General features: G+C 38.0%; 1 protein-coding gene across 3 annotated transcripts in view; it reads left to right on the plus strand.

Annotated features, from left to right (window-relative positions):
* The window catches only part of LOC145988202 (phospholipid-transporting ATPase ABCA3-like), a 71,024-nt gene that overhangs the window by 21,046 nt on the left and 33,508 nt on the right, over positions 1-16,470 (plus strand). For 2 of the 3 annotated variants that reach the window (XM_083123035.1, XM_083123037.1), the window contains 3 exons: positions 2,012-2,088; positions 8,488-8,594; positions 10,738-10,824. In XM_083123035.1, the coding sequence (XP_082979161.1) occupies positions 2,012-2,088; positions 8,488-8,594; positions 10,738-10,824 (271 nt within the window). The remainder of the gene's footprint in view (positions 1-2,011; positions 2,089-8,487; positions 8,595-10,737; positions 10,825-16,470) is intronic. The other variant, XM_083123036.1, reaches the window with a different exon arrangement.

Here is a 16,470-nt window from a genome sequence, read left to right on the forward strand (position 1 = left end):
AGCAACGATTTTGTGGCACACGTACTCGATTCGCTTCTGGTTTTTCTTCAAGACAGTCACTACAGCAGCGCCAGAGGCAACGATTTTCTGGCACACGTACGGGATTCGCTTCTGGTTTCTCTTCAAGACAGTCACGACACCAGCGCCAGAAGCAACGATTTTGTGACACACGTATGGGATTCGCTTCTGGTTTTTCTTCAAGACAGTAACTACAGCAGCGCCAGAAGCAACGATTTTGTGACACACGTACGGGATTCGCTTCTGGTTTTTCTTCAAGACAGTAACTACAGCAGCGCCAGAAGCAACGATTTTGTAGCACACGTACGGGATTCGCTTCTGGTTTCTCTTCAAGACAGTCACTACAGCAGTGCCAGAAGCAACGACTTTGTAGCACACGTACGGGATTCGCTTCTGGTTTCTCTTCAAGACAGTCACGGTAATAGTTACACTGCCGAGACTGTATTTTATGTATCTCGTGTAGCGTCCTGTATTATTAAAAAGGAATTTTTTTACAATTTTTAAGTCGATATTTAACTCCATATTTTGGTGAAAATAACTAGCACCGTTCCCTGGTGATCACATTCGATTAGAAAGAAACCCATATTTAGCCATACGACTCCATCTCTATTCTGTATATGTACTACATTGAAACAATCAAACGTGAAAATAGGTTGTGAAAAGGAAACTTCCGCAGTAAGACAGCTGTATTTCTTTTTCTGGATACAAATGTGTGTCCATGCTTGGCATGTAAACAGTAGCAACGTAAAACCAGAGGTATATCCAGATTTTTTTCATCTGATGGTTGTAAGTTCGTATTTTGGTGGGCGAACGACTAAATTTAGAGCCAAAATGACTATATTTTGGGTATTTATGAAAAATTTGAGGCGGGTGTTGAGGAAATTTGGGAGGCGGTTGGGTGTATATGGATAAAACACTACATGAGAGTGTTTTCTATCCTGATTTTCAAGTCGCATTTCCAGGGCTGAGCCGATACCCTTACCGATTCCCACCTATATCGATACTTGACAATTGCAATAATTAAAATTTTTCAAAATATTGATCAATATTGGTTTGTAACTTCTTCTCCAGTTATATGCATCAATTTACCAAGAAATTTGCTTTAGAATATTCACAAATTAGATTAGAATATTAAAATAGATATTATGCAATAAAAAATACACTTTTTGGTGTTAAATTTGTGCAAAATAAAAATGAAGTTCGACTTTTGCATAATTTTCAGGATAATTATACTCCGCGAAAGCGCCGCGTGGCATTTCTGGGGACGCCGGGAAAATATCGGCTGGTATCGGTAGATGAATTTCAACCGACACTTTCCGATACCGATACATCGGGTCAGCCCCAGATATTACACAATGCTGCCAGATTGTGTTTGCGTTTATTATTATTATTATTTGATGGCTATTTTTAAAATTCAATGTATGCAATTCATTTTGAGTTTTTTAAGTTCACTTTAGGGGTGTAAGGGGTGACCTTCCACGTAGTACACCCAAATGTCAACCTCACTTCCACGTTAGTACACTCTGGACTGAAGACTAACGAGGCTCTGGCGACTGGCCCCATGGCCAGTATAATTTTGTTTGTATTGTCTTGTTCTTTTGTCCTTATGTGTGCTGAGTGCCCCTTTACAGCCTCAGCTTTTAACGATAGTCAGAACATTTTAATATTTTATGATTTTAGTTCTGCAACGATAGAGTTGTTATTTGTAACGATAAGGGGCTGGACCCCGTATAATGTGACGGGAGCAAAATAGCCTTAGTGCTGACGCACCCACAATTTTAAATTCAAATTAAAAATTCAAAATTTAAGTTCACTTTGTGCACAGATTGACTAATGAGGAAAAAGCGACGTAAAGTAACCAGGAAGAGGAATTCATTTTCATGAAATCCTGATGTACGTTTGAAATACGTTCGTGCTCTTTGTAAGGCATCTGTCGCGTTTGAGTTTCTTCCTCTTTATGTCACAAAAATAACGAATTTTGTTAATTTTCCAGGATCGTGGAGGAATCACAAAAGGAGACGGAACATCCATCACAGGAAAGAGTTTCAATTGTAAATGTGGATGACGAAGGTAAGCCCCAATTATATTCTTGTTATTATAGAGCTACACTGGTCTGCATGAAAATCGGCCCTGACACTATTCCTGCTGATTCTCATGTAAAATGACCTCCTGAATCCGAATATGACCCTCGTTACCCCCCCCCCCATCACCCACCATTTTCGGGGGGAGCCCCCCACCTATTTTTATCAGTTTTCGATAATTTGGTGGGATGAAAAGGCTTATTTTAGCCTTTACATTTCTTCTGAGGGGCTAGAGAGGTGAAAAGTTTTAAAACATGAACATTTGTAGCAAGGAGATAGATTTGTGGGGGAGGATTTGCCCCCTTAAATTGTAAAAAAAATCATTAAAAATGATCGATTTTCCAGTTTTTTTCAATTTTTTTCACTTATTTTATACACATTCTAGCTTCCAGCCCCACTCATCCTCCCCCAAACACCCCCAAATAATAAAAACATATAGCAACAATAATAAAAATATATATAGCAACAGTTCAGAAGATTCACTGTACCATGCTGGCGCTCTCAATACCTCGTACGCCCCCCATTTTCCCCCATCACCCGCTGTTTTCGGGGGAGCCCCCTTATTTTTATCACTTTTTGATATTTTATAGCCATGATTTTGATTTGGAGGGGTGAAAAGAATATTTCAGCTGTAAAGAATAATAAATAAAAGGTAAAATAATAAATCGAGAGAATAATAAATAAATAAGATAAGTACCTTTTTTGGTGCTTCTTTTCCTTTTGTACCCTGAGGTAGAAGTTTCTCGTACCAAAAACCAGCAGTACTCTGCTAACATGCTCGCGTTCCACTTCCCTGAAAGTCTCCTCTCGAACTTATTGATGTCTTGATGGAACCGTTCCCCGTGTTCATCCGAAACTGCTCCTAAATTTTCAGGGAAGAAGTCCAGGTGTGAGTGAAATAAATGCACTTTTGCACTTTAAGATACATGTTACACCCCATGGTCTTGTACGCTGACAGCAATTCCTCGACATGAGCGACATAAACATCACTTTTGTTATTACCCAAAAAGTTGTCACACACGTTTTGGAATGCAAGCCAAGCTCGTTTTTCTTTTCGATTCAGGTGTTCAATAAACGTCGAATGTTGGAAAAGTTGTCTTATCTGGGGGCCCACGAAAACTCCTTCCTTGATTTTAGCCTCACTGAGACGAGGAAATTTTGTTTTCAAAAACTGAAATGCATCACCTGTCTTGTCCATTGCTTTTACAATCTGTTTGATCAATCCGAGTTTGATTTGCAAAGGCGACAAGTAAATATTTTCCATCGGGACCAGAGGATCGTGAGTGACATTTTTCTGACCGTGAGTAAAACTTTCTCGCAGAGGCCAGTTCCGTACGATGTAATGTTTGTCTCGGGCTCGGCTATCCAATTCGCATAGGAAGCAGCAGTATTTTGTGAAGCCTGATTGCAGGCCCGTGAGTAGAGCAACAACTTTTAAGTCAGCGCAAAGTTTCCAATTATAATCATGATAACTGATTCTATCAAGGATTCGCCTGATGTTTTCGTACGTCTCCTTCATATTCACAGAGTATGCAACTGGGACTGACGGTAACTCATTCCCATTGGCTAACGGGACAACTTTCAAGCTTGTCTTTGATGAGTCTATAAACAGTCTCCACTTGTTTGGGTCTCATGCCATCTTCAGTTCTATCATCAATGCATTTGAATTAGGGCAGAACACTAAGCCTTCATCTTCCGAAAAAAGTAATTTCAGGGTTGACTGCCTCGTCCTGTAAGAAGAGATTTTTACTCCCTTTTCTAAGAGATTCCTCTGCTGAAGTCGAGATCCAAGAAGTTGAGATTTACTCTTAAGTAACTCCAAATCCCTGACGAGATCATTCAATTCCGTCTGAGTAACGAGGTGAGGTTGTCGATGAGCTGAATAAGCAGTACACTCTTCATCATCGGTGGGCGTATCATTTGATGGTCCAGGCTGTGGCTCAAAGTCTTTCAAATCAATTTCTGGCTCTAGAGTATAGGTTTTTGGGGGCACTGGGATTGGCAAAGATTCGTTGTGAGGAACTGGTCTTAGAGCTGAAGGGATATTAGGATACTGAATTGTATGCTTACTTTTGCTAGATAACCCGACGATGGAAGTCATACAAAAGTAAAATCTGTGAGATGACAGCGAGGTTCCCGCCAAACCATGGGCACAGCAAATGGCATTGATTTACAGGTACCTTTGAGCCGACCTTCCCCGTCCTTCCGTCTCCCTTCATTCGGGGTCTTACTCCTGAGCGTTCACCTATACTGAGGGAAGATAAGGATTACAGTGCAGGACTATAGTGACAAGATCAATGCAAGTTTAAACTTGTCAAAGCATGAAAATTCCTATGCAAACCTGTTCCCGCGAGGTATTGAGAGCGCCAGCATGGTACAGTGAATCTTCCGAACTGTTGCTATATATTTTTATTATTGTTGCTATATATTTTTAATATTGTTGCTATATATTTTTAATATTGTTGCTATATATTTTTATTATTGTTGCTATATATTTTTATTATTTGAGGATGTTTGGGGGAGGATGAGGGGGCTGGAAGCTAGAATATGTAGAAAATAAGTGAAAAAATTGCGAAAAAACTGGAAAATCGATCATTTTTAATGATTTTTTTTTACAATTTAAGGGGGCAAATCTACCTCCTTGCTACAAATGTTCATGTTTTAGAACGTTTTACCTCTCTCGCCCCTCAGAAGAAATGTAAAGGCTAAAATAATCCTATTCATCCCTCCAAACTATCGAAAAGTGATAAAAATAGGTAGGGGGCTCCCCCCGAAAACGATGGGTGATGGGGGAAAACGGGGGTCATATTCGGATTCAGGAGGTCATTTCACATAAGAATCAGCAGGAATGGTGTCAGGGCTCGATTTTTTTTTTTTTTTTCAGACCAGTGCTATCAGATCGAAGCGCTTGCCTATCGCTCGGAATAGACCGGTTTCTAACTTGTTAGCTTCGTTTGTTCTTTGTGCATGCGCACTGAATGCTTCTTTATAGACAGAAGAAATCAGAAATCAGAAATTTTAAGTTTTCCCGGCCCCCAAAGGCCCGCCGGGATGAGTGGGGCCCAGCACAGGTCTGCGGCAACGCCTCGTCTTGTAAGCGAGGTTCGGGGTTCTCAGAGTGAGTTCCCTTCCCCCTCGGGGCCCTCCATAGCATGCTTGTTAGGGAATACCTAAGAAAGCACACCTAGTGTGTATGTATCAAACGGTGTCTGCCTGGTGTGGCACTTACCGGAAATGTAATTAAAAGGCGAAAGTGAAGGCGAAGATAGAAGAGAGGAAAGATACAATAGCTTTTTGCGTGATAGAGGAAAAAACCTGCCGCATGCAGTAAAAACCTCCTAGTTTAATTAATTCGCAACATTCGTGTGCGGGTATACTTTTAGATTATTTAATCCAGTAAAAACCTCCCGAAGAAGGGAGGAAAACCTGGGCGTGACAGTGACAGTGGCCTTATGTTCGGATGGTATAGTTTTGGTTAGGTGGTGGTTTTTGGTACCAGATTGTTTACCACTGCGGGTTTCCCCTGGTCAGGATGGGTTGGGGTAGGTTTTGGTAGTTGAGGTATCCTATGAAGAGAGATTCTAATTATTTCAAACTAATTGGGTATGTTAGTGGGGAGATTTTTCTAACTACTCCGCTTTACGTTGACTCGCCTGAAACGAAAAGTATTATTAATTGGTTTGGTTAGGTTGGTATGGTGTACTTTTGGGATGGGGTAATGTAAGTTTTGAGATAGACGTCTTTGTCGGACTTAGAGGAGTCTGGGTCGGGTCAGTCTGGGTATTCGTACCCCTTCGGTGGACAGTCAGGAGTGACTGGGTGGTCCGCAGAGCTATCCCGACCACGGCCGGCCCTCCCGGAGACCAGTTGGGGTCGCCTCCCCTTCCCCCGCCTACCCCGCCTCAGCAAAACTTTGGAGAAAAAAGGGACTTGCGCTCCTACCCGGGGGAACCACATTTCGTGCCCATGTGCCTGCCTATACCCCTTGGACAATTTCCGATGAGGTCAGTAATTATCTTCCAATTTTGGTCGACGCGGCACGCACATGGTCCCCGGTGCCCCACCCAAGAAGACATGTAGGAGTGCGGTGCTGTCGGGGGTCACAGCTGGTTCACGGGCCGGCTGCTTTATTGCACGTGGGGAACCCCCCAGGCCTCCCAGTGCTCACGACTAACGCCAGCCCGATCACCGCGTTCCTTCCAACTTCCCCGCTGAATCGGCCCATAGCCGCCCCTTGCTCGGCGTTCCCCGACTCATCAGCGGGATGCGACCTCGAGGGCCGCGGACAGTGTAATTTTTGGGTTCTCAGAGGGATAGCGGATTAGCTTCTGGGATCCCAACTCCAGTAGGCTGCTCCGACGGCCATGTCACTTTTTATCTGAAACCCTCATGTCGCTTGTAATAAGGGGTCGTGGGTAAAATAAAGTTGATAGGTTGACTATACGTCCAGTTTTGACCGGGACAGTCCAGTTTCAGACGTGTGTCCCGGTCGTCCCGTCGATATTATTAGAATCCACTACTTGTCTTTTTTTTAAAAAAAAAAGTCTAGGAGTCAGCTTGGTAACCAAGTCTAAATTTGAAAAAATTAAAAATGTTTAAAAATTGTTATTGAAACACTGTCTCCAAACAGCTGGACTGCGTTTCAAGCACTTCAATCAATAAAAAATTGTCGTCTAGAGCGTTGGAGCAGATAGTATTTTTACTGCATAAGTTATCTCGCGTCACGGGTTGTATTGTCTTGTGTGTGCTCCGTTAGGTGTACAACGGCGAAGAAGCATGACCAAGAAGCGTACTTGTAGTTTCAATACGGAGCTGCAACAAGAATTTAAATTCTTGCGCCTTGCCACAAATTCAAAAGACAAATCTCGCGTTGTGTGTCAGATACGTGGGGGAAATTTGGGAAGACGTTTTATGAACGGTTGTTGAAGAATAAAACTGTTCTCGAGAAGATTGATTCTTCTTGAGAGATACTTCTGCGTAGGACTAACCAAAATTTGATCAGAAGGAACCAGGAACACATTGTCATACCAAGATTATAATTATTAATACCTATTGACAACTGGAGATCATATTTTATTTATTGTTTATGTATGTGATCCAGACTTTAATAAATAATATTAACATGTTAATAACAATTATTTTGTAAGTAGGCCTAACCGATTTTTCAGAAGGGAGATAAACTGACCTCCTTGGGATGTCCTGTTTTTGGATCAAAATATTATGGTCGTCCTACCATTAGAGGCACCATAAACTTTAGGCGCCAATTATTTTGGCAATTGTAATTTACAAAGACTGTCCTGTCCGCCATGTTGGATTCAAAGACATGGTGGAGGCAACACTACCTGCGCATAAAGTGGACTTCAAACAGAAGCTAAAGCTCCATTTTCTTCCTAATCCAATATTTACACTCCCTAGTATTCTTTACAAATCCTTGTTTGGTTCAAGAAATAACACTGTGCAGCACCATTGAAGATGCGCCCCATCCAAATCTTTCCCAGCCATCAATGGCCCTCACGCACCATTAAATCTGCTGCATCTACAGGTGACCAGTAGATTGCAAGCAATAATGGAAGCATGTCTGTTTTTTTTTTTTTTTTTTTTTTTTTGCATCATTCCACTATTCACTACATTGGTCACTTATAAAACATGAAGATTTCTTTTGCTGAAGTAAAAATTGCATAATTTTCGCTTCGCATTTAAAATGACAAAACGTACGTGTACGTGCGGGGATTTATCTTGATAACAATATAAATCATATTTTTTTAAACAATGAACAATGCCTCGTAATAATGAGAAAGATACGTGACTTGACGAAACGCCCATTCCATACAGTAGATGAGCGCTACGCTAACCAATGCACCACGAAGGCTGGCATAGAAGGATATAATAATTAAATATATAATGGAATTATTCACTATAAATTCAGTGACATAAATATATTTATGTATTTTCATTCAAAATGGAGTAAAAACATCATTAGGCTATTACGAAAGTTCATTAAATGTACAAGAAATATAAATATCACATTTGATTGATTGATTTGCTTTATTTTACTTACCTTTTTTGCGCCACTTTTGGCTAATTTCCGAAAATAGGGTCGATTGATGATATGATCAATATCACATTTAACAAATATATAATAAATGATGCAGTACTGTTCATTCGATAGGTTAGGTTAGATGTTAGAACCTGAAGATATTAACAAAATAGGATACGAGGTTGCAGCTATTAGTTACTGACGAAAGAAAAATACAACAATTTTTTAACCGCTTATATAGCACACAGATAAACATACTGGTAAACTACATTGATTTAATATACGAAAGTTACATATACAGTTGATTTACATGAATTAATGTTGAAATTACTAAAATACTTTGTTTTTCAGGACTGAGGAAAGCTACAGGCACTGAGTATGTATTAAACTGCTTTGGAGTTCTTGTGCTGAAACAGCTGCGCTATGTTCGATGCCACATCTTGGTGTATATTCTGCCGGTAAGAGATTCATAGTTTAAAAATTGTGGTGGTGTGTTTTCCGAGCTGACCCTAGGCAGGACCTACCTCTGGTCCTGATCGAGCGTGCACTTTTCGCTTCATTATTTGCGTAAAATCTCCTTTGGGTGAAATGTGCTTACACAATCAGGGTTGCCAGGTGATCAAGATGGAAATAAGGGACAAACTCGCATCGCTAGTTGAAAAATAACGGACGACCTAGCAACAACACTGTGTGTATAATAGTATTTCTACTCACATTTTCATATTCAGGACAGTTCTTAAAGAAAAGTTACTAATGGATGCTGCAGACTGAACTTCAACGAAGCATTCTTGTATTCACTTTACGAAATAGCAATTAGGATTTTGATAACTTCAATGAAACTCGGACGTCACTATCTAAAATTTCCATATATTTTATCACTTATTGATCTACTGTCTTTTGATTCTTTATCGTTGCTATGGTCAAAAATGTATATAGAAATGTATACATCGTAGTTTTACGTTATCAAGAATGTGATAATAATTAATTATTCATCATATTAATGCAACAACGTTTTACAAAATATAATAAAACAGAAATTGATAACAGATACATCATCGTGCGTATTAAACACAAAATTAAACAAAAGATAATAAATGTGAATCTTTGGGTCAGTCATAAGACATAGAACACTTTGATGAAAATATTCTCTCGGGCTATCGACCAGGTGAGTTGTGGAAAAGATTCCCAAGCTTTCGATAGCTAACGTCACTCTCATTTTCAAGGTAGAAGTGAGAGTAACGTTAGCTCTCGAAAGCTTGGGAATCTTTCCAGAACTTACCTGATCAATAGACCGAGAGAAAGTATTCAGTTCAACAGTTTACATACATTAGCATCACCTTTCAATTACAGGCATAAATCATCTTCCTCCTACAATAACTTGAGAATTATACACAGTCTTCTTTGTATCAGAAGAATCTACGTTAACCACTCATCTTCAAACACGTTGAATAGAACTTAACAACAGCACCCACGGTCCCTCCACGCTCGCCGAGAGCAAGAGTCAGGGGAGGAATCGATCACAAACGGGTGGGGAAGCGGAATTGTCGCACCATGTAGGCTACCACCACCGTTGAAAGAAAAGCTGATCGAGGCGTTCAGAAACATGGATGAAGCTGGGGAAATTGTAATTGCCAAATACGGGACAATTGATGTCCCTGGAACACTTGACGGCGAATAGGGGGGCAGTTGCCCTCCCACTTTTTGGCACTTTTGCCCTCGCACTATGCTAAACCTTATGTACCAAGGGAAATTAAACTGTCCTTGACCCCCCTTTTTGCATCTTACGCCCCCTAGTGTTGGAACCCAATCACCGCCACTGCTTGGAAAGATTGTCAGGAAACAAATTACTTAAATAAGGGACTGTCCCTTAAAATACGGGACGCCTGGTAACTCTACACAATTCTCACCGAGACTACCTGTCAGTTCTTGCGCCAGACCGCAATCAATTGTATTCTCTCAAGGTCCCTTACACTTCATCACACTACACCAAACGGCCAATAGATGGCAATAGCTTTAAGTTTATCACGCATTTCAGTTTGAATAGCGTAATTTGTCTACTAATCAAAAAGAACAAATACTAGTAATTAGCTTTCCATTTTCTTTATAATTTGTTGTAAATATTTCTCCCATAACATCTTCGTGTCAGTTACAAAATTTAAATTCGTGTAATTTATCGAAACAGGCAAAGTAAGAAAATGCTTCTTATGCAAGGTGCTTATACGAAGGAGCATTGATCAGTTGATGTAGATTTATGGCACAACTCTATAACTACTTTGCGTTCTGACGTCACCGAAAATGGTTTAGTTCTATTGGCATAAATAACACATTTGCAGTGTATTTATGCTAAGAAAACTAAACCTAACAACGGGCGTCAGAACACTACGTTGTCCTAGCGTTGTGCGATAAGGGAGACCCGTATATTAGTCGATTTAATTACACGTGAGGTGGATATGTATCGGCTTTTTTGCATATTTTAAATAGGGCAAGAAGTTCACTAAAGTTCGTGTTTAGCCTCGCTTTTGTTATAAGTATAAAAATCAGTTAAGTGTATGTGTTCCACATTTGAGAAATAATATGAATTTTCTTTCCTTTGTTTATTAGGCCGTTCTTTTCGCTTTCCTAACGGGCTTCATCTTTGTAATGATTAACAAATCCCTTGACATTGCCAAGGAATTAAGCAGGAAAAAGGTAATGTTTGAACTTAAATTTTAAATATTGCTTTAGTAACGTGTGGCAATGACTCATGTCAATGTAAGAACTTAAGAATAACAATAAATTTTCCGTATGCAGCAGGGGAGGATGAGGAGAAATTCACTTCCTCTGGATATGAATTACACATCTCAAGTACTATCGGATTAAAAATTATAGATACTCGAGTTTGGAGTCCAAATAAAAATTAACCAGTAGAACTACCTAAAAACAATTTGGTTGGTTGATTTAGTGTTTTAAGTCCACTTTATGCACAATAAGGCTAATCGGGACTGGACCTACAGTTTAAAGTGGAATCCGAACCACTATGTGCCCCAACCGGGTATCGAACTACATAGTTCAACCAAAATTTAGCTTATTCAATTCTGCGTTAATCTATGCTAGCCCCTTTTTTTTTAGTATGGCTTCTAATTTTATCGTCGTAAGATTGTTTTGTAAACAATCGCTATCTTTGAAATTCTGTAAATCAAAAATTGATTTACCAATGGTTATGAAATTTTAGTAGGGTGCAGGCAGAAAGGTTTTAAATACAATTATTAATTTTCAGGTTTTCAAAATTTCTCGAAAAACAGTTTTTAGCAATTTTACGAAACAACGTTTTCTTAGTATTGGGTAGTCATACAAATACAATATTGGTCTTGTTTGGAAGCTCTTTGCATCTGTTTTCAAAATGCATTATAATTGTCAAATCACATTATGAAACCGATTTTATACAGATTTTTATTCAGCGTATTAAAGCTGTTCGTGGAACGTGTCAACACTGCACACAGCAATGTCAATTGAACCGCAGAAACTGCCGGCGGGCGCTGCGATTCAATGCTTGCGGTGTTGCCACGTCCCACGTAGAGCTTTAATCCGCTGAATAAAAATCTGTATAAAATCGGTTTCGTAATGTGATTTGACAATGATAATGCATTTTGAAAACAGATGCAAAGAGCTTCAAAACAAGACCAATATTGTATTTGTAGGACTACCCAATACCAAGAAAAAGTTGTTTGGGAAAATTTTAAACAACGTTTTTTTTTTAGAAATTTTGAAAACCTGAAAATCAATAATTGTGTTTGCAACCTTTCTGCCTGGACCCTACTAAGATTTAATCAAGATCAGACAACGCGTTTTTTATTTACAGAATTTAAAAGAGAGCGATTGTTTGCAAAACTAAAGAAAACGGCCTTTGTTTTGTTCTCACTGCGATTAGAAATAGAATGCATACTAAAAAAAATGGCTAGCATAGATTAACGGAGAGTTGAATAAGCTAAATTTTGATGTAACTCGTTTTCATGTAGGTCTACTGGTTAATTTTTAATTGGAGTACAAACTCGAGTATCTATAACACTGGGGAACAGTGAAATTGCGGCACAGTGTTTGAGAGCTAATTTAGGGCGATTTCATGCTGCTGAATAATGATATAATAATATATTTTCTGAATTGGCTCTACTTTATGAAATAAATGCAACTAAACCAAAATGGCGAAACATAAGACATACATATAAATGAACTTCCAACAACAATTTAATATTTCTTTTTATTATAAAAATAATATAATATAGGCATATGATCGTAATAATTAAGAAAATATGTAAACAATGAATTAACAAACTATGTGATCGTTTTCCTGCTGTATTGTACTAGCACTTTCATCTGATATCTCAACGTCATCGTCGATATTTTGCGAAAAGGTACATACTGGTAAAGGTAAATTTTCACTGTGCAGTATTGGCGGCTTTGCTGCCTCTACATTAGGATACATCCAATTACGGTTTATGAATCTATTCATGCCTTCAACATTCACAGCACAAAAATAGCAATCATTAACACGATTTTTTGGTTCACTAAATGTCATGGGCACTCCAAATTTGAGTCCCTTTCGTCCGCCTTGGCCCCAATAACCAAGTGATTCCAAACAAGTTTTGCAAACTATGTGTGGGACCCATTTTTTATTCTTTTGTTCCAGATTTTTGGCAAAATAAGCCTGATACAAATCTCTCACTACATCCGTGTTGGGTTATTGAAACACTTACTACGTGAGGAACTCATATTTTCAATGTATTCACATTAAACGCATTTCGCTTAGTTATACTACAAAATTCAACTTAAGAGATATATTGGCTAGCAACGCTTCATAAGTTGCCTAGCAACAATTTACAAATAAATAAATAAGTTTCTTAATGGGAATTTCAGCCCATTATCAAATTTTGATATTACTGAAAAAAGCGTGGAGTAATTTTACCTCCTACATTTTCCATGGTGTGTTTATTTTTATAACTGGAGTCAATTCAACTGAACCAATCATACAATTGGCAATCACAGCTGTTTTGTGTGCTGAAACTGTTATTAAACTTTATGCCACAAAATAAAATCTTTTTTTTGTTCCCCAGTGTAATTTTTAATCCGATAGTAGGAATAATTATGCACCCACTGGATATCTATACTATTACTATATTATTTAATATATCACACTTATAGTGTTCCTCTACAGTTAAGTTAATTTTAATATTGATATTATGACCGCCTACCTATTCTCGTAGCACTTCTCGCAACTGGAGAATCGCAGGGGACCAACTTCCTTACTTGGATTTTTACCTTTCAGGCTTAAACCACATACGCTAACTCTTGAAAAATGTCAAAAACAAGTCTGGTGTTAGTAAATTCAGATTTTTATTAATTTTTACATGCAAACATGCTTGAAATTTGTTAGAAAACAATCCGATTAACATGCATCGCATGTTCCATTCAACCAAGCCACAGAATATCTCCACCCTCCTATTCCTCTATTTTATACAATGCGATTGCCAATATGACTTTTCTTTGCAGCGCTGTCAAAGTTATAATTTGTACAGCGTGATTGCCATTGTAGTTTTTTACACATTGCTGGCAAAGTTGTAATTTGTACAGCGTGATTATTTTTATATACAACATTTTCAACTAGAGAACTTATGATCTGTCATAAATTCCCCGGGGTTGGGAAATTTGACTTTCTTACTGAGAATCAAGAAGAAATGTCAAATACTTCATGCATTACTAAAATTATGACATTGTCTACATGCAAGAAGTTAGTTACAAAACAAACACCACATAAACAAAGATATAACATGTAAGATTATGACAAAATATCAGATTCATATATTAAATAACTTAACATGCATAAACACAAAACAGAATACACATATGTACAGTTTGTATGCATAATCGCAGAACCAAATTTGTACAATTTTCAAGAATAAACACAAAACAACACACGTGCAGTTTACATGAATCAGTAAAAAAAAAGAAAACACATCATGTACAATTTGCATGCAGAGATAAAATCATAACATATGCATCTCGCATACATAAATTAGCATGCATACATTCATAACATGCAATAGACAACATGTATGCACAAACTCCACATATCACAAATATGGTACCACTATAATTTACAATTTGTTATCATGCTCTTAATAAATATCGTTAGACAGCATCATGCAACTGCTCCAAACCTAACTCATGAAGTTGCAAATCGTTACGCATGCTTAAAAGTTTGTTTATCCAAAGTTTTTGTTTGTCCAATGAACAATGCCAAGCTTTGATATTTTTTACGGAAATATTTGTAATGTCTTTTCCAGTGTTGCAGCATATGGCTTTCACTGTGTTATCATCATGAATTTGCATACAAACAAAAGGACCTTGGTATAAATTACAATATTTTTTTATAATGCAAGTGATAGTGTCACTTTGAGGATGCAGTTTTATGAAGATCAGATCGCCTTGCTTTACTGGATTTTTTGTTGCTTGTTTTTCATGCTGTTTTATAATATGTTTTTGTCTCTTATTGAAACTACATGTTTCTGCCCTAAGCAGCTTATTTTTCCACATCTCTACATCAGGAATGCGATCCGTTAGTACTTTTTTACAGATATTTTGAGGTTCAATATTTAGCCTGAGTTCTATAGGAGCATAACCTGTACTGGAACAAATTGAATTATTTAACAGATGTAAAATGGCAGCAACATGGCTAGACCATTGCTTATGTTTACCATTGCAAAATATACGCATCAATCTATTTATTTCCTGGTGATATCTCTCCACTAAGTTAGCACTTGGATGATAACTGGGTATGTAAAAAATTTTTACATTGAGAGCATGCATACCTTTTGTAAAATGTTCTGCACGAAATTGTGGACCATTGTCACATATAATGATTGTTGGTATTCCCAAATGGATGAAGTAAGAATGTGTTAGTTTTCTAGTTACGATGGAAGCTGTACTATTGCCAATAGGATATGCCACAAGATAACGGCTAGCAGAATCTAATACTGTTAGTAAATATTTTTCACCTTTGGAGGAACGTATGAATGGACCTTGTAAATCAATAAATAATATTTCACCTGGTTTTGAGGGTTTGTGCATGATTTCCAGATACTTAGGAGGATGTTTATCTGGTTTATTTTTCATGCAAATTTCACAATCAGTGATGTAAGACTTTGTGTCTCTTTTCATATGAGGCCAGTAAAATATTTGGTAAATTTTACCGAGTGTCTTGTCTGTACCAAAATGACCACCTTCATCATGATACTTGTGCAGTACAAGATTTACTAATGATTGAGGCACGCATATTCTTATCCGGTTTGGATTGTGAAAATCTTTGATGGTAAGTAGATCATTGTGAATAAGGTATATATTTTTCCAGTTTCGATGTTTGCTCTGTTGTGAACTTTCACAACCAGCGAGAACAGATTTAACACCACTGCAATACGGATCACTGTTTTGTTCATTAACAAAATTGTTTTTATCACATATTAATGACTCATCAAGATACTCAAAGTTATTCATGAATATGAGTTCATTATTATGGTCATTGAAAGATCGGCTCAACAGGTCTGCCAAGAGGTTTTCTTTACCTCTACAATATTCGACATGGAATGAGTACTGTTGTATTTGAATAAACCATCTAGTCAGCCTATTGTTCCAAGTGTGTGCAGATTCTAACCACGTGAGGGATTTATGATCTGTGATAACAGTAAATTTTCTACCTAACAACAGTGATTTAAATTTGTCCAGTGTAAAGAGTATTGCTAACACTTCTACTTCAGTGGACGTATATGATTTCTCAAAAGGTTTCAAAATTCTTGACACGAATCCAATCGGACACAAGTAGTTGTCTACCAGTTGAAAACAATATCCTGCAATGCCTATATTTGATCCATCAGTTTGAACAAAGAATGGTTTGTTCAAATCTGGATGGTAAAGCATTGTTTCTGCAATAATGGACTGTTTCAACAACTCAAAGGAGCATTGTGCACTTTCATCCCATTCCCACTTTTTGCCTTTTTTCAATAACTGGTACAAGGGATGTGCCATGATGGCATAATCTTTAACATATTTTGATAGCCAATTGAAACTTCCCAAGACTTTCTGCAGTTGCTTGATATTGCAAGGGACAGGTAAGTCTTTTATGGCTTGAACATACTTGGGAGATTTCTCATAACCCTGTGCACTGATAGAATGCCCTAAAAATTCCACCTTGACTTGACAAAACCTACATTTGTCCAGTCTCAGTGTCATGTTGGCATCTCGTAACTTGTCAAAAATAAGTCTTAAGTGAAAAAGATGTTGTTCGAAAGACGTGCTTTTGACAATTAC

Source organism: Lepisma saccharinum, chromosome 5 (assembly GCF_977018435.1).
Source record: "Lepisma saccharinum chromosome 5, izLepSacc3.1, whole genome shotgun sequence".
Taxonomy (NCBI): Eukaryota; Metazoa; Arthropoda; class Insecta; order Zygentoma; family Lepismatidae; genus Lepisma; species Lepisma saccharinum.